At 34.1% G+C, this 23,473-nt stretch overlaps 1 protein-coding gene and 2 pseudogenes across 1 annotated transcript; all 3 read left to right on the top strand.

Moving 5' to 3' along the window:
- The first annotated feature begins 1,871 nt into the window (after positions 1-1,871).
- Positions 1,872-1,982, top strand: LOC133695552 (small nucleolar RNA R71; annotated as a pseudogene).
- A 10,576-nt stretch (positions 1,983-12,558) lies between these two features.
- On the top strand, positions 12,559-12,669 carry LOC133695551 (small nucleolar RNA R71; annotated as a pseudogene).
- A 5,802-nt stretch (positions 12,670-18,471) lies between these two features.
- Positions 18,472-20,704, top strand: LOC133693396 (gibberellin 20 oxidase 2-like). Its single transcript, XM_062114602.1, has 3 exons — positions 18,472-19,007; positions 19,153-19,474; positions 20,182-20,704. The coding sequence occupies exons 1-3, from the start codon at positions 18,577-18,579 to the stop codon at positions 20,440-20,442; spliced, it is 1,014 nt and encodes a 337-aa protein (XP_061970586.1). The 5' UTR covers positions 18,472-18,576; the 3' UTR covers positions 20,443-20,704.
- The last annotated feature ends 2,769 nt before the right edge of the window (positions 20,705-23,473 follow it).

Here is a 23,473-nt window from a genome sequence, read left to right as displayed (position 1 = left end):
TACATGGTAATGGCTTCAAATCGGGTTTTGGTGGTTGAACACTTGAAGGTATGGACTCAATTGATCGTGGTGGCAATTCCTCAATTTTTGGTCTCCAACTATTTGCCTTTGATTCTTTCTGAAAATAAACCATTTGCAAATCATCAGATTCATTAAACTCAGTTTCACTGGAAGTGTTTTCAAATTGATCACAAATTAATTTTTCAATAAAATCTACTTCCTGTAAATCATTATCATCTCCAGGTTGCTTGCAAATGTTAAAAACATTCATCTCCAATGTCATGTTTCCAAAAGATAACTTCATCACTCCATTCCTACAATTAATCAATGCATTAGAAGTTGCAAGAAATGGACGTCCTAAAATAACAGGAATTGAATTGCATGCTTCAACAGGTTGTGTATCCAAGACAATAAAATCCACAGGAAAGATGAATTTATCAACTTGTACTAACACATCTTCAACTATTCCTCTAGGCACTTTTACAGATCTATCAGCAAGTAAAAGAGTTACAGAAGTAGGTTTTAACTCACCTAGATTGAGACTTTGAAAAACCGAATATGGAAGTAAATTCACACTAGCTCCAAGATCAAGTAAAGCTCTATCAATTTTATGTTCTCCAATAAAGCAAGAAATTGTAGGACAACCAGGGTCTTTATATTTCAAAGCATTATCATTCTGAAGAATGGCACTTACTTGTTCGGCTAAAAAGGCTTTCTTTTTCACATTCAGTTTTCTCTTCACAGTGCACAGATCTTTCAAAAATTTAGCATAAGACGGTACCTGTTTAATAGCATCTAACAAAGGTATATTGATCCTTACCTGTTTGAAAGTTTCAAAGATTTCAGAATTGTGATTGACTTTCCTTTGTTTGGTCATGGCATGAGGAAATGGAAGTGCTGGTGGGGAATTAGTCTCCTCCTTGCAGTGTTCAGGTTCAACCCTTTCCTTACCCTCAGAGACTAACTCATCTTCTTTCTCACAAGGTTCAAGAACGGGTTTTTCAATAACCTTACCACTGCGGAGAGTAGTGACTGATTTGACTTGATCCATATGTTGGCTTCCAGAACCACTTGCACTTGAATTGTATTGCCCTTTGGGATTTTGCTGGGGTTGAGATGGAAACTTACCTTTCTCCTGAAAACTAAGAGCAGATGTGAACTTTGCAAGAGTATCTTTTAGATCTGCCATGGTTTGAGCATTTTGAGTGTTGATTGTCTCTTGCTTTTCAATGAATGCATGCAGTGTTTCCTCAAGATTTCTTCTAGGAGGGGGAATATAAGGAGGTGCATATCCATGAGAATTTTGAAAATTATGTTGTGCTTGAAATGGTGGCTGTGAAGTTTGTGCATTATTGTTACCACTCTTCCAACTGAAATTTGGGTGATTTCTCCAACCAGGGTTGTACGTTTGTGAGTATGGGTTATGACTTGGCCTTTGGAAACTATTTAAAGCATTGGCTTGTTCATGGAGACATTCCTTAAAAGAAGGCAAAGTTGGACAATCATTGGTTGAGTGTTCATTAGTTTCACAAATTTGACACACAATTTCTTGAACAGATTTTATTTGACCACTCTTTTTTAATTCTAGTGCCTCAACTTTTCTAGCTAAAGATGCAAATTTGGCTTGGAGGTCATGATCTTCCCTAAGGTTGTACATGCCTCCATTAGATGTATGAGGTTGAGTTTTACCTGGTGCCTCACACGTACCTGTGGTGTCCCAATTTTGAGCATTTTCAGCTAGCAAGTCTAGGTACTCCATTGCTTCATCAGGGTCTTTATCTTCAAAAGTTCCATTGCACATCAATTCCACCATTTGCCTATCTTTAGGTGTTAACCCTTCATAAAATTGTGAGACCAATCTCCATGTTTCAAAACCATGATGAGGACAGGTATTAAGCAAGTCTTTATATCTATCCCAACACTTGTAAAATGTTTCTCCTGGTTTTTGAGTGAAAGTGGTGATTTGTCTTTTGAAAGAGTTTGTTCTGTGAGACGGAAAAAACTTCTTTAAAAATTGTTGTTGCATTTCATCCCAAGCACGAATGGATCCTGACCTAATATTTTGTAGCCATGTTTTAGCTTTATCTTTTAATGAAAAAGGAAAAAGCTTTAATCTGATGGTGTTCATGCTACAATTTAAGTCATTATAGGTGTTACAAACTTCTTCAAATTCTCTTAAATGCAAATATGGATTTTCTAATTCTAAGCCATGAAAAGTGGGTAAAAGTTGAATAATACCTGGCTTAAAATTAAAATGAGAAGCATCAGGAGGAAAAACTATAAATGATGGTGCACTTGTTCTTGTTGGATTCATGTGATCTCTAAGTGTTCTCACATCATTATTCTCATTATGAATTGACTGGTTATCTTCTTCGGTCATGTTTTCTAAAGAAATTGAGGATTTCCTAGAAAGTCTACCACTTAATGTACGTGTCCAAACTCTCATGCAAGTGCAAAAGAAAAGAAAAAGAAAAGGAACAAAATTAGAAAAACAAATAAAAGTAAAAAAAAACAAAAGAAATATAAAAGAAATATAAAATTTATACAATACTTACCTCCCCGGCAACGGCGCCAAAAACTTGTCACGACCAAAAGATTGATGTCTTATCCCAAGTGCAGGAGTGTCAAAGTAATAAATAACCCGGCAAGACCGGGGTCGAACCACAGAGAGGTTAATTGTATAAATTATAAATAACAATACAACAACAACAACAACAACAACAACAACAATAACAATAATAGTAATAATAGTAATAATAATAATAATAATACTCAGTACGTGGCGTTGTTATACCTGAGAATGATCTAAAAGATCGGGTCACAGGTTTCCAGCCTATATACTGATTTTATGAAAAGATCAAAGAGATATATTATATAATATAAACAGATTTCTGATGCGAATGAACAAGGCAAGACCAACAATGTCAGGATCCTTGATCACACACAGAGCATACTTAACGTACATAACATATAACAAGAATGTAAATAATAATAATAATAGTAGTAGTAGTAGTAGTAATAAAAAGAAGAAGAGGAAGAAATTAATGTGAACTTTGAGATGGAAGATTAATGTAAGGATTAAACAATGATAAAAACAAATGTCAAGGTTAGAGGATTCACTAATGGTATTTCAAATAAATATAATATAAACTCTTTTTATTACTAAACTAGAAACCACACACAAAGGAGGTTCTAATCGGATGATTTATCATTAATGGCTCATTATAAAGTATTAACATGATCATATTAATTATCTTGTCTAAGTAACACCATACTTATAAATATCATCAGGCATTCATGTTGTTAGCTTATGTTAACAACAAATCAAGTTCTTATCATAACAACGATGTCGGCCGAAAACTATGAAGGATCAAGCATTCGATGTACCAAGTGTTATACAACATAAATCTAGATTAACCATTTAACAAGCAAGGTATTAAGAATTAGTAAGACAAAAAGATAAGACATGCTAATAACAATTTATCTTGGATATAAACATTAAAGTCCATGTTGAGTTTATATTATACCTTATTCTAACACCATTAGTAAAACCTTTTCACCTTGACATAATTAACTTAGCTAAACATAATGAAGAAGAAAAACATAAATAAACAAGATAAGAACATGATTATGATATAAGTTAACTAAGTATATGAAAGGAAATGAAAAAGCATAAACAAGAGATTAATATAACATGAAAGAAAACTTGAACATTACAAAGATATAAAGAGAGAAAGCAAGAAGATGATTTTGATCTGAAAAATAATATGACTAAATACATGGCAAATGCCTCCTTTTATAGGCTAAGATTCAGAACTATTGATTGGTAGGCAACCATTGATTTGGTGGCTGGTTTTTGACATTGTTGGCTGCTTGTTCTTGATATTGTTGGCTGATTTTTGATATTGTTGGCTGCTGGTTCTTGATATTGTTGGCAGATTTTTGATATTGTTGGCTGGCCAAAACGTCATTGCTAACATCAGAATTTGAGCCCTTTGTTTCATGAAATCTATGGGAAATTGTCTCAGCTTTCCAGCAAAAAAAACCAGAGCTCATTTGGACTTCTAGAACTCAAGATATGAGCTGAAAACCGAACAGTGTTTGAGTTGCAGGACAGGTTCCGACTTCTCCGTTGTTGCTAAGATTTGAACTTGAAAACGGCAGAATTGAGTCTTGGACCCTTCATGAAAGTTTTAGGTCTATGTCTTATCTTTCCATCCATATAAAGTGGACCTAAATCCGAGTTCTACAACTCCAGTTATGATCAAATAACCGAATGGTGTCCCAGTTTGGAATTGAACCAGCATCTCTTCTCCTAGCCTAGTCCTCCTTTTGTCTCTTCACTTTCAATAGTTAATCACATCAATCAATCCTTTGAATTATGAGATATACCTGCATTCAAAACAAGCATTTACCATAAATTAAAGATATATTATATTATTAGACTTGTTATTATAAAACATGCTTTAGTTAGGGAATTTAACGATACTTTAGTGCAATACGATGACATAAAGCCTTAATGAGAATGCACTTTTAAGTACTAATCACATGCCAAACCTTTTAGTCCTAAAAAATGATAGGTCATGATGTGTGTGTGCAGATAACTAGGCCATCAATCGGATCATAGTAAAATATAGGTATCGCATATCATATATAGATAACATGTTAAACTAGTTGGCAGGGTCTAAGGTATTCTCCAAGATTGATCTCAAGAATGAGTATCGTTAGATCAGAATCAGAATCAACTAGGGGATGGATGGAAGACAACCTTCAAAACTCATGTATTAAGGTCATTTATGGGTAGATTTGTCATCATCTATTTCGATGACATTCTAATTTATAGTCCTACTCTAGAGTCTCATTTAGAGCATTTATGATTTGTTTTCAATACTTTAAGGAAAGAATAATTGTATGTCAACCAAAAGAAGTGTAATTTTTTCACTAATACTATTTTGTTTTTTTGCTTTATTGTATCTATTGATAGTTTTCAAGTTGATCAAAGTATGATTTATACAATTGTTTAGTGGCCAACACCAAAAAGCATCCACGAGGTTTGGAGTTTTCATAGCCTTGCATCTTTTATAGAAGATTCACCCATTACAAAGTGCCTAAAATGATGTAAATCAAAACATAGCTATGGAGCTTTTCATGGAAGAAAACAAAATTTTGTTCCAATGTTTAAGGTTAACTTCCTTAGGTTGGGATTATTATCTCTTTTTTTTTTTTTTTTTTGAAAGCAAGAATTTATAATACAATGTATCTTGAACCCATGTAACGAGCTTTTAGCTAATGACTCCCAGACCAGTTGGTCTTAGGGCATCAGGTGTTGAGACACCCCTACGAGCTTAGTAACTCGGGTTGCAGATACTAACACGTAGATAGTGCAATGTTTGATTCCCTTAAGCTTTTCTCCTTAACCCATGTAACAAGCACTGGGCCAATAGCTCCCAAGTCAGTTGACTTTAGGGTACTAGGTGTTAAAACACCCCTTCGGGCTTAATTGCTTAAGTCAAGGAGGCTACGAAACCAAACTTATCTACTTTTATTTATTTGTTTGTTTTTTTTTGTTTGTTTTTTTTTTGTTTGTTTTTTTTTCATATTATATATTATCCCTTTTCCTTAGTTGTTACTTTTAACAAAAGAACATAAATAATGTAATAATCCAATATGCAACCCACAATCATATGTTAAAGTGTGTGTGTGAAAATGAAGGTTTAAGAATACTTGTTAAATGAGTATATGAGCAGAATTAAGTGATAACAATGCGAGAGTTTGTAAATCTGAATATTTCAAGAAGTAGTATAATAGACCTTGTTAAGAATGTTTACTAAGATGCGTCTCAAGAGTCACTAAAGTTCATCCTTTACTCTGCCATCCTAGTAACAACAGGTTTGCAAATGGTTGTAACAATAGAAAACATAGTTATTTAAATTTTTTTTTTTAATATCAACTACTACCCTCTCCCCCCAACCAAAACGAGACATTGTCCTCAATGTTTTAAGGTAGAAAGATAGAGTATAGAAGACATCACCTGAAACAGCGACTACTGACAAACCTGAAACACACTTAAACAAATATAATAAACAACAAAACACAAACATTATACCATTAATAAAACCAAAGACACAAGTTGTCACAAACTAAGGCTCAAATCCAATCTAAGCTTTTTACGGCGTTTCGTGATTGACCAATTAAGTCGACTCATAGAGGAATCAACTACAGGGATGAAAGATTGAAGTTCATCAATCAATTGTTCAACAGTAGCAGCAGAGATGAGGATTTGTCGCGCTGAAAATGTTAGAAATTGTTGTTCCACAGCATGATCAAGAAAAGACAGTAAAGTATTATAAAAACCATTAACATTTAGCAAACCTATAGGTTTCTGGTGAATGTTCAGCTGAGCCCAAGATGAAATATGAAATATCTCTTCTAAAGTTCCCAGACCACCTGGTAAAGCAATAAAGGCGTCAGCATGGTTAAACATTACAGATAGTCGTTCAGACATTGTGGAGACCTGTAGTTCCTCTCCGACTGTTTTTCCAATGATGTCCCCTTCGGCTAAAGCTTTGGGGATGACCCCCAAAACTTGACTGCCTCCTAAAAATGCAGCTATTGAAACACTCCCCATTAACCCAAGGCTGCCTCCCCCATATACTAAATGAATCTTTCTCTCAGCTAGTACCCGACCAAGATGATTTGCTGATTCTAAAAACTCTTTTTCTTTCCCAGGACTGGATCCACAAAAAACACAAATATTTTTTATTGGAGGAACAGAGGAACTGGCCATTTCGACACACTTCTATATCTATTAAATGAATGGGTAGAGTAGAAATGATGGGAAGGAAGAGAAGATTTTATAGATGAGAAATTGAAAATGCAATCATACCACCTATATGTAGGCTAGCTGGAGTCTTACTCTCTCTCTCTCTCTCTTTGTTTTTTTTTTTTTTTTTTTTTGAAAAAGCATGTGTATGTACAAACAGCTGTGATTGTGGCTCACATCTTCCCTTGGTTTTACGTCCAAGAACGGCTTAAACGCCCTCTATGGGTCGGGGATAGGCTTCCCATCCAGTTTTCTTAAAAACTGACAAACAGGGTCTTTTTTAGTCAGATTCCCAAGACTAAGTCGATCATGTTCTTTATGAAAATGAGGCCATAAATCATGAATTGCACGATGCACATCTCCACTAGGATGCGTCTCAAGAGTTAATAGAAGATTATCTAAAGACTCCTTACTCAGGCCATCCTTAATGAATTGTATTTTATCTTCACGGTTTATAGATACCATTCCTAAAGAACGACATTTTGTATTACAAGTCCATCTGGCACATCGGTGACAGACTTTCAGTCGTTTTGCACGATGTTTCTTTGCAAAAGTGCTTTTACCTGTTCCAGACATGTATGAAATAAAAGTATTGGAAGACTCACCTAATAATCGGACCTTTGCTTCAATCAACCAACGAATATCTTCAGGAATTCCATGGTTCATTAACAACCTCAATCTTTCACACCTAGCACGGTAAATGTTTGTGATCGCATTCTGAGGTAGGGCAGGAAAATACTTTTTCAATTTTTCAAGAGTGGTGTCCATTTTTCAAAAGAGAAGTGGAGGAGAGATGCAAAGAAAAGAGAAGGAATAAGAAATTGAACAAATATATACACAGATATCAGTTATCATGGGAAACTGAAAGAACCGACTTAAGAGTCACGGAGTACCGTTATCCGCCATTTGACCGGGGTTGGAGAAAGACTAGCAAAACAAGAGTCACACAAAAAAGAAACACAAAAACAATGTGAGAAAAACAATATAATCAACCTTTATATACAACATCATTCAAACCAATGGATTCAATTTCACTAGGAAAATTATCAAAGTAAGCTTTCAAACGATGTCCATTTACCTTAAAAACATTGCCATTCTTTGGATTCTTAATATCAAAGGCCCCATAAGGATACACATGTTTCACAATAAATGGACCGCTCCATCTTGATCTTAGCTTTCCAGGAAATAAATGGAGTCGAGAATTATAAAGCAAAACTTTTTGACCAACATCAAATGTTTTTCTCAAGATTCTCTTATCATGAAACTCTTTGATTCTTGCTTTATGAATTTTTGAATTTTCATATGCATCATTTCTTATTTCCTCAAGCTCATTTATTTGCAACTTACGCAGATGGCTAGCATCATCCAGGTTTGAATTGAAAGCTTTAATAGCCCAATAAGCTTTGTGTTCAAGTTCCACAGGCAAATGACAAGGTTTTCCATAAACCAACCTATAAGGTGATATACCTAATGATGTTTTAAAAGCAGTGCGATAAGCCCAAAGTGCATCATTAAGTCTTAAAGACCAGTCCTTCCGATTAGGGTTCACTGTTTTTTCCAATATTTGTTTGATCTCCCTATTAGCAAGTTCTACTTGTCCATTTGTCTGAGGGTGATAAGGAGTGGCAACTTTATGTGTGATTCCATATTTCTTCATTAAAGACTCAAATGGCTTGTTACAGAAATGTGTTCCACCATCACTTATCATGACCCGAGGGATTCCAAATCGACTCAAAATATTTTCTTTCAAAAACTTGATCACTGTTTTATGATCATTGTTACGACTTGGAATTGCCTCTATCCATTTTGAAACATAGTCTACTGCGACTAATATGTACACAAAACCAAATGATGGAGGAAATGGACCCATAAAATCTATACCCCAACAGTAAAAGATTTCAATAACAAGAATAGTATTTAAAGGCATCATGTGACGTCTTGAAATAGATCCTAGCTTTTGACAATTTTCACAAGTTTTGCAGAATGCATGCGTGTCTTTGAACATGGTGGGCCAATAAAATCCACATTGTAAGATTTTTGCAGTTGTCTTTCTTGATGAGAAATGACCCCCACATGCCTCAGAATGACAAAATTTAATGACACTACTTACCTCATTGTCGGGAATGCATCTTCGAAATATTTGATCAGGACAATATTTGAACAAGTAAGGGTCATCCCAATAAAAGTTCTTCACTTCGTTCAAGAACTTTCTTTTGTCTTGGGTACTCCAATGAGCTGGCAAATGTCCTGAAACAAGAAAATTAACTATATTAGCAAACCAAGGCATCGTAAAGACAGAAAGTAAAGATTCATCAGGAAAGTAGTCATTGATTGGTGTGATGTCAGATCTCGAATCAGTTGTCAATCTTGACAAATGATCCGCGACAACATTTTCGGTGCCTTTCTTATCCTTGATTGTGATATCGAATTCTTGAAGTAACAAAATCCACCGCACCAATCTAGCCTTAGAATCCTTCTTAGAAAGAAGATATTTCAACGCTGCATGATCGCTAAAAACAATAACAGGTGAGCCAACAAGATAAGATCTGAATTTTTCACATGCAAATACTACTGCAAGTAATTCCTTTTCAGTGGTGGTGTAATTCATTTGAGCACTATTTAAAGTTTTACTTGCATAGTAAATCACATAGGGTTTCTTATCTTTTCTTTGTCCTAAAACAGCACCCACGGCATAATCACTAGCATCACACATTATTTCAAAAGGTAATGACCAATCAGGAGGTTGAATGACAGGAGCAGAAGTAAGCAAGTTTTTAAGTTTAACAAAGGCTTCTTCACAATGTTCAGTCCATTCAAAAACATTATCCTTTGTTAGAAGGTTACACAATGGCTTAGATATTACACTAAAATCTTTGATGAACCTTCTATAAAAACCAGCATGTCCTAAGAATGATCTAACGTTTTTAACAGATTTTGGTGTTGGCAAGTTAGCAATTAACTCGATTTTAGATTTGTCAACCTCAATTCCTATTGATGAAACAATATGACCAAGTACAATGCCGTTTGTTACCATAAAATGACATTTTTCCCAATTTAGCACAAGATTCTTCTCTTCACACCTGTTCAAAACCTTTTCCAAGTTAGTTAAACAATCATCAAATGAATCACCAAAAACAGAAAAATCATCCATAAAAATCTCAAGAAAACGTTCAACCATATCACTGAATATGCTAAGCATGCATCTTTGAAACGTGGCTGGTGCATTACATAATCCAAAAGGCATCCTTCGGTATGCAAATGTACCAAATGGACATGTGAAAGTAGTTTTCTCTTGATCTTCAAATGCAATTTCAATTTGGTTGTAACCCGAATAGCCATCTAGAAAACAATAAAATTCATGACCTGCAACTCTTTCTAGAATTTGATCCATGAAAGGTAAAGGAAAATGATCTTTTCTAGTCATTGAATTAAGTTTTCTATAGTCAATGCACATGCGCCAACCAGTAATAGTCCTAGTTGGAATTAACTCATTCTTCTCATTTGTTATCACAGTAACTCCAGACTTTTTAGGTACAACTTGGGTAGGACTTACCCATTTGCTGTCAGAAATAGGATAAATGATTCCATTATCTAGAAGCTTAATGACTTCATTCCTCACTACTTCTTTCATATTAGGATTAAGCCTTCGTTGCATTTCTCTAGAGGGTTTAGCATTTTCCTCCAAATAAATCTTGTGTGTGCAAATCAAAGGACTAATTCCTTTTATGTCAGCTATGGTCCATCCTAATGCATTTTTGTGCATTTTCAGAGTTTGTAATAACTTACCTTCTTGATGAACATTAAGTTTGGAAGAAATTATTACCGGAAAAGTTTCATTTTCTCCTAAAAATGAGTATTTGAGATTACATGGTAATGGCTTCAAATCGGGTTTTGGTGGTTGAACACTTGAAGGTATGGACTCAATTGATCGTGGTGGCAATTCCTCAATTTTTGGTCTCCAACTATTTGCCTTTGATTCTTTCTGAAAATAAACCATTTGCAAATCATCAGATTCATTAAACTCAGTTTCACTGGAAGTGTTTTCAAATTGATCACAAATTAATTTTTCAATAAAATCTACTTCCTGTAAATCATTATCATCTCCAGGTTGCTTGCAAATGTTAAAAACATTCATCTCCAATGTCATGTTTCCAAAAGATAACTTCATCACTCCATTCCTACAATTAATCAATGCATTAGAAGTTGCAAGAAATGGACGTCCTAAAATAACAGGAATTGAATTGCATGCTTCAACAGGTTGTGTATCCAAGACAATAAAATCCACAGGAAAGATGAATTTATCAACTTGTACTAACACATCTTCAACTATTCCTCTAGGCACTTTTACAGATCTATCAGCAAGTAAAAGAGTTACAGAAGTAGGTTTTAACTCACCTAGATTGAGACTTTGAAAAACCGAATATGGAAGTAAATTCACACTAGCTCCAAGATCAAGTAAAGCTCTATCAATTTTATGTTCTCCAATAAAGCAAGAAATTGTAGGACAACCAGGGTCTTTATATTTCAAAGCATTATCATTCTGAAGAATGGCACTTACTTGTTCGGCTAAAAAGGCTTTCTTTTTCACATTCAGTTTTCTCTTCACAGTGCACAGATCTTTCAAAAATTTAGCATAAGACGGTACCTGTTTAATAGCATCTAACAAAGGTATATTGATCCTTACCTGTTTGAAAGTTTCAAAGATTTCAGAATTGTGATTGACTTTCCTTTGTTTGGTCATGGCATGAGGAAATGGAAGTGCTGGTGGGGAATTAGTCTCCTCCTTGCAGTGTTCAGGTTCAACCCTTTCCTTACCCTCAGAGACTAACTCATCTTCTTTCTCACAAGGTTCAAGAACGGGTTTTTCAATAACCTTACCACTGCGGAGAGTAGTGACTGATTTGACTTGATCCATATGTTGGCTTCCAGAACCACTTGCACTTGAATTGTATTGCCCTTTGGGATTTTGCTGGGGTTGAGATGGAAACTTACCTTTCTCCTGAAAACTAAGAGCAGATGTGAACTTTGCAAGAGTATCTTTTAGATCTGCCATGGTTTGAGCATTTTGAGTGTTGATTGTCTCTTGCTTTTCAATGAATGCATGCAGTGTTTCCTCAAGATTTCTTCTAGGAGGGGGAATATAAGGAGGTGCATATCCATGAGAATTTTGAAAATTATGTTGTGCTTGAAATGGTGGCTGTGAAGTTTGTGCATTATTGTTACCACTCTTCCAACTGAAATTTGGGTGATTTCTCCAACCAGGGTTGTACGTTTGTGAGTATGGGTTATGACTTGGCCTTTGGAAACTATTTAAAGCATTGGCTTGTTCATGGAGACATTCCTTAAAAGAAGGCAAAGTTGGACAATCATTGGTTGAGTGTTCATTAGTTTCACAAATTTGACACACAATTTCTTGAACAGATTTTATTTGACCACTCTTTTTTAATTCTAGTGCCTCAACTTTTCTAGCTAAAGATGCAAATTTGGCTTGGAGGTCATGATCTTCCCTAAGGTTGTACATGCCTCCATTAGATGTATGAGGTTGAGTTTTACCTGGTGCCTCACACGTACCTGTGGTGTCCCAATTTTGAGCATTTTCAGCTAGCAAGTCTAGGTACTCCATTGCTTCATCAGGGTCTTTATCTTCAAAAGTTCCATTGCACATCAATTCCACCATTTGCCTATCTTTAGGTGTTAACCCTTCATAAAATTGTGAGACCAATCTCCATGTTTCAAAACCATGATGAGGACAGGTATTAAGCAAGTCTTTATATCTATCCCAACACTTGTAAAATGTTTCTCCTGGTTTTTGAGTGAAAGTGGTGATTTGTCTTTTGAAAGAGTTTGTTCTGTGAGACGGAAAAAACTTCTTTAAAAATTGTTGTTGCATTTCATCCCAAGCACGAATGGATCCTGACCTAATATTTTGTAGCCATGTTTTAGCTTTATCTTTTAATGAAAAAGGAAAAAGCTTTAATCTGATGGTGTTCATGCTACAATTTAAGTCATTATAGGTGTTACAAACTTCTTCAAATTCTCTTAAATGCAAATATGGATTTTCTAATTCTAAGCCATGAAAAGTGGGTAAAAGTTGAATAATACCTGGCTTAAAATTAAAATGAGAAGCATCAGGAGGAAAAACTATAAATGATGGTGCACTTGTTCTTGTTGGATTCATGTGATCTCTAAGTGTTCTCACATCATTATTCTCATTATGAATTGACTGGTTATCTTCTTCGGTCATGTTTTCTAAAGAAATTGAGGATTTCCTAGAAAGTCTACCACTTAATGTACGTGTCCAAACTCTCATGCAAGTGCAAAAGAAAAGAAAAAGAAAAGGAACAAAATTAGAAAAACAAATAAAAGTAAAAAAAAACAAAAGAAATATAAAAGAAATATAAAATTTATACAATACTTACCTCCCCGGCAACGGCGCCAAAAACTTGTCACGACCAAAAGATTGATGTCTTATCCCAAGTGCAGGAGTGTCAAAGTAATAAATAACCCGGCAAGACCGGGGTCGAACCACAGAGAGGTTAATTGTATAAATTATAAATAACAATACAACAACAACAACAACAACAACAACAACAATAACAATAATAGTAATAATAGTAATAATAATAATAATAATACTCAGTACGTGGCGTTGTTATACCTGAGAATGATCTAAAAGATCGGGTCACAGGTTTCCAGCCTATATACTGATTTTATGAAAAGATCAAAGAGATATATTATATAATATAAACAGATTTCTGATGCGAATGAACAAGGCAAGACCAACAATGTCAGGATCCTTGATCACACACAGAGCATACTTAACGTACATAACATATAACAAGAATGTAAATAATAATAATAATAGTAGTAGTAGTAGTAGTAATAAAAAGAAGAAGAGGAAGAAATTAATGTGAACTTTGAGATGGAAGATTAATGTAAGGATTAAACAATGATAAAAACAAATGTCAAGGTTAGAGGATTCACTAATGGTATTTCAAATAAATATAATATAAACTCTTTTTATTACTAAACTAGAAACCACACACAAAGGAGGTTCTAATCGGATGATTTATCATTAATGGCTCATTATAAAGTATTAACATGATCATATTAATTATCTTGTCTAAGTAACACCATACTTATAAATATCATCAGGCATTCATGTTGTTAGCTTATGTTAACAACAAATCAAGTTCTTATCATAACAACGATGTCGGCCGAAAACTATGAAGGATCAAGCATTCGATGTACCAAGTGTTATACAACATAAATCTAGATTAACCATTTAACAAGCAAGGTATTAAGAATTAGTAAGATAAAAAGATAAGACATGCTAATAACAATTTATCTTGGATATAAACATTAAAGTCCATGTTGAGTTTATATTATACCTTATTCTAACACCATTAGTAAAACCTTTTCACCTTGACATAATTAACTTAGCTAAACATAATGAAGAAGAAAAACATAAATAAACAAGATAAGAACATGATTATGATATAAGTTAACTAAGTATATGAAAGGAAATGAAAAAGCATAAACAAGAGATTAATATAACATGAAAGAAAACTTGAACATTACAAAGATATAAAGAGAGAAAGCAAGAAGATGATTTTGATCTGAAAAATAATATGACTAAATACATGGCAAATGCCTCCTTTTATAGGCTAAGATTCAGAACTATTGATTGGTAGGCAACCATTGATTTGGTGGCTGGTTTTTGACATTGTTGGCTGCTTGTTCTTGATATTGTTGGCTGATTTTTGATATTGTTGGCTGCTGGTTCTTGATATTGTTGGCAGATTTTTGATATTGTTGGCTGGCCAAAACGTCATTGCTAACATCAGAATTTGAGCCCTTTGTTTCATGAAATCTATGGGAAATTGTCTCAGCTTTCCAGCAAAAAAAACCAGAGCTCATTTGGACTTCTAGAACTCAAGATATGAGCTGAAAACCGAACAGTGTTTGAGTTGCAGGACAGGTTCCGACTTCTCCGTTGTTGCTAAGATTTGAACTTGAAAACGGCAGAATTGAGTCTTGGACCCTTCATGAAAGTTTTAGGTCTATGTCTTATCTTTCCATCCATATAAAGTGGACCTAAATCCGAGTTCTACAACTCCAGTTATGATCAAATAACCGAATGGTGTCCCAGTTTGGAATTGAACCAGCATCTCTTCTCCTAGCCTAGTCCTCCTTTTGTCTCTTCACTTTCAATAGTTAATCACATCAATCAATCCTTTGAATTATGAGATATACCTGCATTCAAAACAAGCATTTACCATAAATTAAAGATATATTATATTATTAGACTTGTTATTATAAAACATGCTTTAGTTAGGGAATTTAACGATACTTTAGTGCAATACGATGATATAAAGCCTTAATGAGAATGCACTTTTAAGTACTAATCACATGCCAAACCTTTTAGTCCTAAAAAATGATAGGTCATGATGTGTGTGTGCAGATAACTAGGCCATCAATCGGATCATAGTAAAATATAGGTATCGCATATCATATATAGATAACATGTTAAACTAGTTGGCAGGGTCTAAGGTATTCTCCAAGATTGATCTCAAGAATGAGTATCGTTAGATCAGAATCAGAATCAACTAGGGGATGGATGGAAGACAACCTTCAAAACTCATGTATTAAGGTCATTTATGGGTAGATTTGTCATCATCTATTTCGATGACATTCTAATTTATAGTCCTACTCTAGAGTCTCATTTAGAGCATTTATGATTTGTTTTCAATACTTTAAGGAAAGAATAATTGTATGTCAACCAAAAGAAGTGTAATTTTTTCACTAATACTATTTTGTTTTTTTGCTTTATTGTATCTATTGATAGTTTTCAAGTTGATCAAAGTATGATTTATACAATTGTTTAGTGGCCAACACCAAAAAGCATCCACGAGGTTTGGAGTTTTCATAGCCTTGCATCTTTTATAGAAGATTCACCCATTACAAAGTGCCTAAAATGATGTACTTTTTAGTGGATAGATTGGGTTGAAACTAGTTTTCAATTAGTGAAGCAGAAGATGACTAAAGCTTTAGTTTTGTCATTACAAGACTTTGAGAAGCTATTTAAAGTAAATTGTGATGCTTCTTAGGCAGGCATTAGAGGAGTTCTTAGCCAGGATAGGTGCCCCATTTCCTTTTTTAGTGAGAAACTGTCCAACTCGAAAATTAAGAACTATTCCACTTATGATTTTGGCGTTTTACGCTATTATTCAGACTCTAAGGAATTGGAGGCACTACCTCATGCAGAAGGAGATTATTCTAATTACTAATTATAAAGATCTGAAGTATATAAATTGATAATATAAGTTGAGTCGTTAATATATGAAGTGGGTGTTATTTTTACAGGAGTTCACTTTTTTATTAAGACACCAATCGAGCAGCCTAAACAAGGTGGCTAATGTTTTTCATTGGCGGGTAACCTAGCTCAATACTATATACTCCCATATGCTGGAATTTGATACTTTCTATGAGTTGTATTCAAATGATTCCTCATTTAGTTAGATTTATACTATGTTATGAAAGCAAGGTAACTGTTATAACTTTATGCTTTTAAATTGTTATCCTTTTTGTGGTTTGCAGCTTTGTGTTACAATTTGTTTTTTACAAGAGCACATCATTCATGAATTGCATTGTGAGGGGCATTTTGGATGGGATAAGATATTGGTTTTAGTGTCTATAGATTATTATTGGCCTAAGTTACCAGGTCAGGTTTTTAACTTTTTCAAGAGGTGTGCTATTTGTTAGAGGTCCAAAGGGACTTTATTTAATGCTGAGTTGTACTTCTCGTTACCAGTTCCTGATGCTCTATAGCTAAAAATGAGAATGAATTTTGTATTACGCTTACCTCGTACCTAATAGGCCATTGATTATATTTTTATTATTGTTGACAGGTTTTCATAGATGACTCATTTTGTAGCCTTCTAAAAGACCATGAATGCATTTCGGGTAGCCCAACTTTACTTTAATGAGTTGGTTTGTTTGCATGGAATTCCTAGGTCCATCACTTTGGATAAGGATGGCAAGTGCATAATAGGTCTCAGAATCAAACCACCCAAATGAATCCCTTTGAGATTATCTATAGATAGAATCCATCTGGAGTACTAGAGCTAATTTATATTCCTGGCATCAGACGATTAAGCATCCAAGCTATTGATATGGTAGATTACTTGCATGCATTCATGAGCAGGTCAAACAGATAATTAGCGACAACAAGGCCAAGTATAAGGCCCTGGTTGTTACTCATTATAGGAGAGTGGTGTTTGAGGTTGGTGATTTAGTATAGGTAGTCCTTACATATGACATGTTTCTAGTGGGCGAGTATAAGAAGTTGAGGGAAAGGAAGATAGGTCCTTGTGAGGTATTCAAGAAGACAAATGATAATGCTTACAAGATTTGTCTTCCTCATCATTTGAAGACTTCTGATGTCTTCAATGTCTAACATTTGACTTCTTATTTGAGGAGGAAATGAACTCGAGGACGAGTTCTCTCCAACCCAAGGAGAATGATGTAATCGAGCTTGTAATAACGGGTGATTTTAAGTAGTCAGGTGTGGGTCTACCATAACTAGATGAGGATTTATCCCAGACAGTTTATGTGGATGGTCGAGTAGATGCACTTATGGATAAGTGGGAAGGCTTAGACCTAAAAGGAGGTCTAGTTCCACCAAATCAAAATAATATTTCAAAAGGGTTATACCTTTTGATCCGACTATTGGATTGCGCTCAAATTGTTACAAGAGTTTCTAGAGGTTATTTTCCCTATAGTAGCCATTATATCGCTAAATAGACTGTTAGATTTTTAGATATCAAAAATCTCGATGAGACCCCTGGTTTTGATAATTTTTTGTTATTTTTCATATTATTATTTTTTATTTTATGCTTCTATGCTTTGTAATTTTGGATTTATGTTTTGTTTTCTAGTTGATGTAGGGTTTTAGTGTTTAAGGATTTGTAAATCTTCTAAGATAGAAGGCTTGATTATTATTATTTAAAGAGAATAACTTATGAATATAGAGCTCACATTTGCGGCTCTTTTTGTTCATAAAAATAATTAATATTTTTTGTTTAATTATTGTTTTTAATTTATGCCTGCGTTAGAGAGCCTGTTTCATTTTTTCCCCTCACGTCTCCCCTGTATATGAAAATTATTGTATGTTAAATGTTAAATATATTGCTTCGCTTTGTTTTATGCGTTATCTTTATTTTCTCCTTCTTTATTGTTTTTATTTACTTTGATTTTGATTATGCCTATAAGAAATTCGTAAGATAAGTTATCTATATCTTCACAGACTAAGGTTTAAAGACCTTTTTCTTTGAGAAAGGTAAATTTTTTTAGCAATAGCATCCAACCCTAGCTACCTGTACACACAATGGCCAATCGAGTGGCTTGAAAAGGCGTGTAGCACTAGATGCCCCATTCAATAATTTATTTTCTCTCTTTTCCTACCAGCAAACGGATACGGTATAAGTAACCAAACCCAATCATACTTCAAGGATATACTATAACAGCCACTGTGATGTTGCGGTATAGAATATTGGTTTACATGAATCCGGTCCATGAAATAATTTTTTCTATAAATTCCATGTCCTTTCCTATTAATTCTTGCTTGTTACCTGTTTCTAGAATTATTCGAGTGCCTTTGCACTTCTTTTGCCAGCCCACTTCTAATTCCAAGGTTAGAGATCGAGGGAGGTTTTTATTTATTTCCTTTTGAACAGACAAACTCGATCAGTATGCCAAGAAGATTTGTTTGGCCAAAACAAGACTTAGTTGGTGCTCATCAAGAGCTCACGGAGCCAGTCGTGGACCTTGAGGGTTTCTTTAGAGGTGACGAGGAGGCAATAAAGCAGGCTTCTGATATCATTAAGGCTGCTTGCTTGCAACATGGTTTTTTCCAAGTGATCAATCATGGAGTTGATCTCAATCTCATTAGTCTCGCCCATGATCACATGCATAATTTCTTTAAGCTTCCAACTTGCGATAAACTAAGGGTTCGGAGGATGCCAGGTAGCATTTGGGGGTATTCTAGTGGACATGCTGATCGGTATTTGTCTAAATTGCCATGGAAAGAGACGTTATCTTTTGGCTACAATGAAAACTGTCCGAATCCTATCGGGATAGACTTTTTCAAGTCTACCTTAGGGAAGGATTTTGAACAAACAGGGTAAGATCGATACAGAATATATATATATATATATATATATATATATATATATATATATATATATATATATAATTTTAAACTGCTTCTCACCCATGTATTAGCTAGCACTAAAATAATTATATATATGATTCTTTCCCTTTTGTAGCTTGGTCTATCTAAAATATTGTGAGGCTATGAAGGGTTTGTCCCTCTCCATAATGGAACTATTGGCAATCAGCTTGGGAGTTGATCGAGGGTATTACAAAAGCTTTTTTGAAGATGGTTGCTCTATAATGAGATGTAACTTCTACCCTCCTTGTCAAGAGCCAGGTCTTACTCTAGGCACTGGACCTCATCGTGATCCCACATCGCTAACCATACTTCACCAAGATCAAGTCGGAGGTCTAGAAGTCTTTTCAGACAACGTATGGCAGACGGTTCGTCCCCGTCAAAGTGCCCTTGTTATTAACATTGGCGATACCTTTATGGTAGGTATTTAAAAAACTGCTAGAATATGCATGTGTTATTTTCGTTTCTTGTCTAACTATTTCTTTTCCAATAATTTTCTTGTCCAATTGGCAATGCTCATGTTAAACGACACACACTCGTGGCATGCTTCTATATTAACATTGGCGATACCTTTATGGGAGGTATTAAAAAACGTATACCACGTGTGTATGGTAAACGTCATGTGTGGATTATATGCATAGAAAAAGTAATATCATGCTTGGATCCTTTATGTATTTATATCCTTTGTATATGTGAGGAACATTTCTTGTTCATACAAAAAATGGATTAGTTAGTTGTTTTTCTTAATAAGGTTCCAAGAATTAATTATCTTTCAGTCTTTGTAGTTCAATAAAACTAATAACTATTAGTTCTCATGGTTTCAAAAACTATATATTTAATTCACATGTTCTTAAATTTATTTATAACTTAAAATTTCCGTGTTTTCGTTTAAATTTATTTTTAAAAAGACAAGATGAAAAGATTGACGAGAAAATAATTTTTTTTTAAGAACAAATATACTAACAAATCAAGCATGATAATCGCTTATTTAATTATTTTTTATATCATAGGAATTACTTGATTTATTTTAATAAATTATAGCAATTAACTGTGAAAAGGGGACAACAGTCGTGCGTGTAATTGCTGTAGGTTCCTCCTGCTTTTGCTGATTTTGTTTGATTCGCAGGCCTTATCGAATGGGACCTACAAGAGCTGCCTGCACAGGGCAGTGGTCAACAAGTACGAGGAGAGGAGATCGTTGGCATTCTTTCTTTGCCCAAAAGAAGACAAGGTGGTGAGACCACCACTAGATCTTGTGTGCAATCAAGGGAGAAGGATGTACCCAGACTTTACATGGTCGGATTTGCTCCATTTCACACAGAAGTACTACAGAGCTGATGATGCTACCCTTCAGAACTTCACCAAATGGATCATTTCTCCAAAATAAGCAAGCCTCTAATGCTCTTATCATGGGATCTCTACTCACGTCAAGTACATATATACATGTCCGATGTTCGTGCCTAGATGTCAATTAAGGTTTCCAGACGCCTTGATTGTCAAAATCATGAAGATATATATGTGCTTTTCTTTTCTGTGTGGTTGTGCTTTGTATCGCTGCTCTTCTTATTTTGTTATGTTTTGCACCCTTTTCTTCTGTAACGTCATCTGTCTTTCCTTCTTTCATTCTCTTCTGTTTAGGAAAGCACTTAGATCGATTCTTTTTGGTCATATCGTTTGTTCATAAGCAAAGCATTTTTTTAGTTGTTAACTAGCCAAAATGTATCGTTCCAACAAGAAAAACAATACTCTAATCGATATGGAATTGACAGCAAATAAACTTTGATATTTAAAAAAGAAGTTAAATTACATAAATTAAAAAAAAAAAGAGTAGGCATTAACTAAAAAATATATTAAAAAAAATTAAAAAAAAGAGGCCAAGTGTTTTGAGGCCTAACAAGCTAAGCCTACACACTTAACCTATATAAAAAAGATCTGGAACGGGCATAAATGTTTTTTAAGAGCATACCATGCATCATCTGCTCTATTTTTTTTTTATTTTTTTATAGATTACAAGTTGTTCGACACACTACTAGAAAATTAACAAATACAAATAAAAATACTGACAAAAATATTTTTGTCTGTAGATTGTGGTGAATTTTACCGAAGGTATAGTCCTATAGTAAACACCAACAAGATACTTTTATTGGTGTTTACTGAGGTGATTACAGTGAGAAAAGAAGGAATTAAAAAAGCCAAAAGTTACAATGACGTGTCATTTACATAGATGAAATTACTAACGAAATAAACTCGTCGGTAAAATTCGTTCGTGAATTCATCATTAATATTTAATTTATGACTTAGTGGGCAACCTCTCCTCTCTCTTTCCCCCATTTATTCTTCTTCGTCTATTTTCTTTGCAAAAAAAAAAATAGCAAACCCCTTCCCTTTATTTTATCACAAATCAACCTCTCATCACCATAAATATAATTACTCCAACACTTAGTCTATCAGCATCACTGTTCTAATTCATTTCTTTTAAGGATTCCCCACATCAAGTAGGTAAAAGTATCTATTTTTTTAACTCAATTTTAAAATGTTAATTTTTATTGCATTTTTTTACAATATAAGTAGTTTGTTTGTGTGTTTACTTGTTTATACCTTTTTCCAATAGAAATTTGTTATATGAATGTATGATTTGTACATGTTAGGGTTTATTTGAGATGTTGAAAAATTGCATTTGTTTTTAATTTGAAGAAATTGATTTTGATTTTGTGACTTAGGTGTTTTATAATGAAATAAATAATGACTTATTTAATTGATACATTTTACATTTTGTCAATTTTGTTCTTGAGTTGAAAATTTAGGTAAATGTGTAGAAATTTAAATTTATATAGATGATTGATAATGATTTAAGAGTACTATTAAAATATATTGAATAAGTTTGAGTTAAGCCAATATTAGATAATTTTTTTAGTTCACATAATTAATTTATACATGTTGTCATCAAAATTCTATATAGGTTTGATATAAATAATGGATGATTGTTCATGGATGTATCAATTTTCACCTGAAGGGTTGTGTATGAGGGATTATTATAATGAAATTGAGGGTTTTTATTAATTATGCACTATCTAATTAGAGAAATATTTGTGTTGGTTTGTACATAGAGAACAATATGTTCTTTTCAAGACCATGGTAGAAAAGATGGTTGGGACAACATCTAGTTCTAGTAACGTGCATGATGTTGTAGATGACAATAGTAACTCATATAGGAATATGATTATAGATGCACTAAAAATGAATCAGGGTTATGCAAGTGAATGTTTCATCAAAAATGAAGAACCAAATGCAGACTCAGCCAGGTTTTTTGATCTTCTGAAAGATTTCAGAGAACCATTATAGGATGTGTGTGCACAAACACAGTAAATTATTAGTTGTTGCACATGGGTTCACCATCAAGTTAGATTATGAGTTGAGTGACGTCGATTACAACAAAAATATCAAATGAGTGAGAAGCATTTTACCTGAAGATAATAGGCTAAAAGAAAACTTCTATGATACTAAATCCATGATGAAATCCCTCGGTTTATGATACCAGAAAATTGATATATATGTTCAAACTTATGTATGTTGTACTACATTGAAAATGTAGATTTGATCAAATGTAGAATATGTGGGCATGCTCGTTATAAACCTAAAACTGGCTATAGCAAACTCCAAAGTTTGAGGCAATTTTAAACCAACAAGTTGAAGCTCAGACGACCCATCTTTTTTTAAGAAAGGTTTAATTGTATTGAAAAAGAAAGAATTTACAAAGTGAATAAGAGGCATACCTCTCGGAGAATCAGAAACAAGAAGAAAAACCAATCAAAATAACAGGCACGAGAACAGTACAGAAAGGAAAAAGAAAAGAAAGAGTAAGAATAAGCTAGGAGACTGGAATGTGCAACATCCCAAAACTAACTAGCCAATTCTGGAAAGAAAACGGAAAAAACTACAAACTAGAAAACTAAAAAAGGAATGCAACCATTAGAGCATTACTCTAAGGATCTAGGAGGCTCCAAACATCTCAAATCAAGGCTGGGATGGTGCATTTATGCTCCATGTTTGTTATATGAGTTCTTATAAGCTAGTAGATTTCCTCACCAGTTGTCTGAGGGGGCTGGTAATGGTTGCTGAAGATTCTGTTATTCCTTTCTTGCCATATGAAGTAGACCATGATAGATAAAAGGAGGCGAGCAATCATGTGGGTGATGTTCTTCTTCTTTTGGTAAGTTGTGGAAGCCTAGAGAAATAGATGATGCCAATAATTGGCAGGCCATTGCATGTTAGCTTTGTTATTGATGGTTCCCCATACTAAGCTAGAGTAGTGGTGATGGAAGAGTAAGTGACCAAATAAAATGCAAGTTGTGTTTCTTATTATTCCAGTCATGTGCAGCCTATCCATGGTGCGTAGATGACCCAGAGAAGCATGCTAG

This window comes from Populus nigra, chromosome 5 (genome assembly GCF_951802175.1).
Source record: "Populus nigra chromosome 5, ddPopNigr1.1, whole genome shotgun sequence".
NCBI lineage: Eukaryota > Viridiplantae > Streptophyta > Magnoliopsida > Malpighiales > Salicaceae > Populus > Populus nigra.
The sequence above is the reverse complement of the archived record's forward strand: the minus strand, read 5'-3'. Positions and strand labels throughout refer to the sequence as shown.

Bases quoted from the DNA above. Each gene is read 5' to 3' on its own strand.
- LOC133693396 (XM_062114602.1), top strand. From the start codon at position 18,577: ATGCCAAGAAGATTTGTTTGGCCAAAACAAGACTTAGTTGGTGCTCAT. The intron at 19,008-19,152 runs GTAAGATCGATA...TCCCTTTTGTAG, and splicing joins AAGGATTTTGAACAAACAGG to CTTGGTCTATCTAAAATATT. The intron at 19,475-20,181 runs GTAGGTATTTAA...TTTGATTCGCAG, and splicing joins ACATTGGCGATACCTTTATG to GCCTTATCGAATGGGACCTA.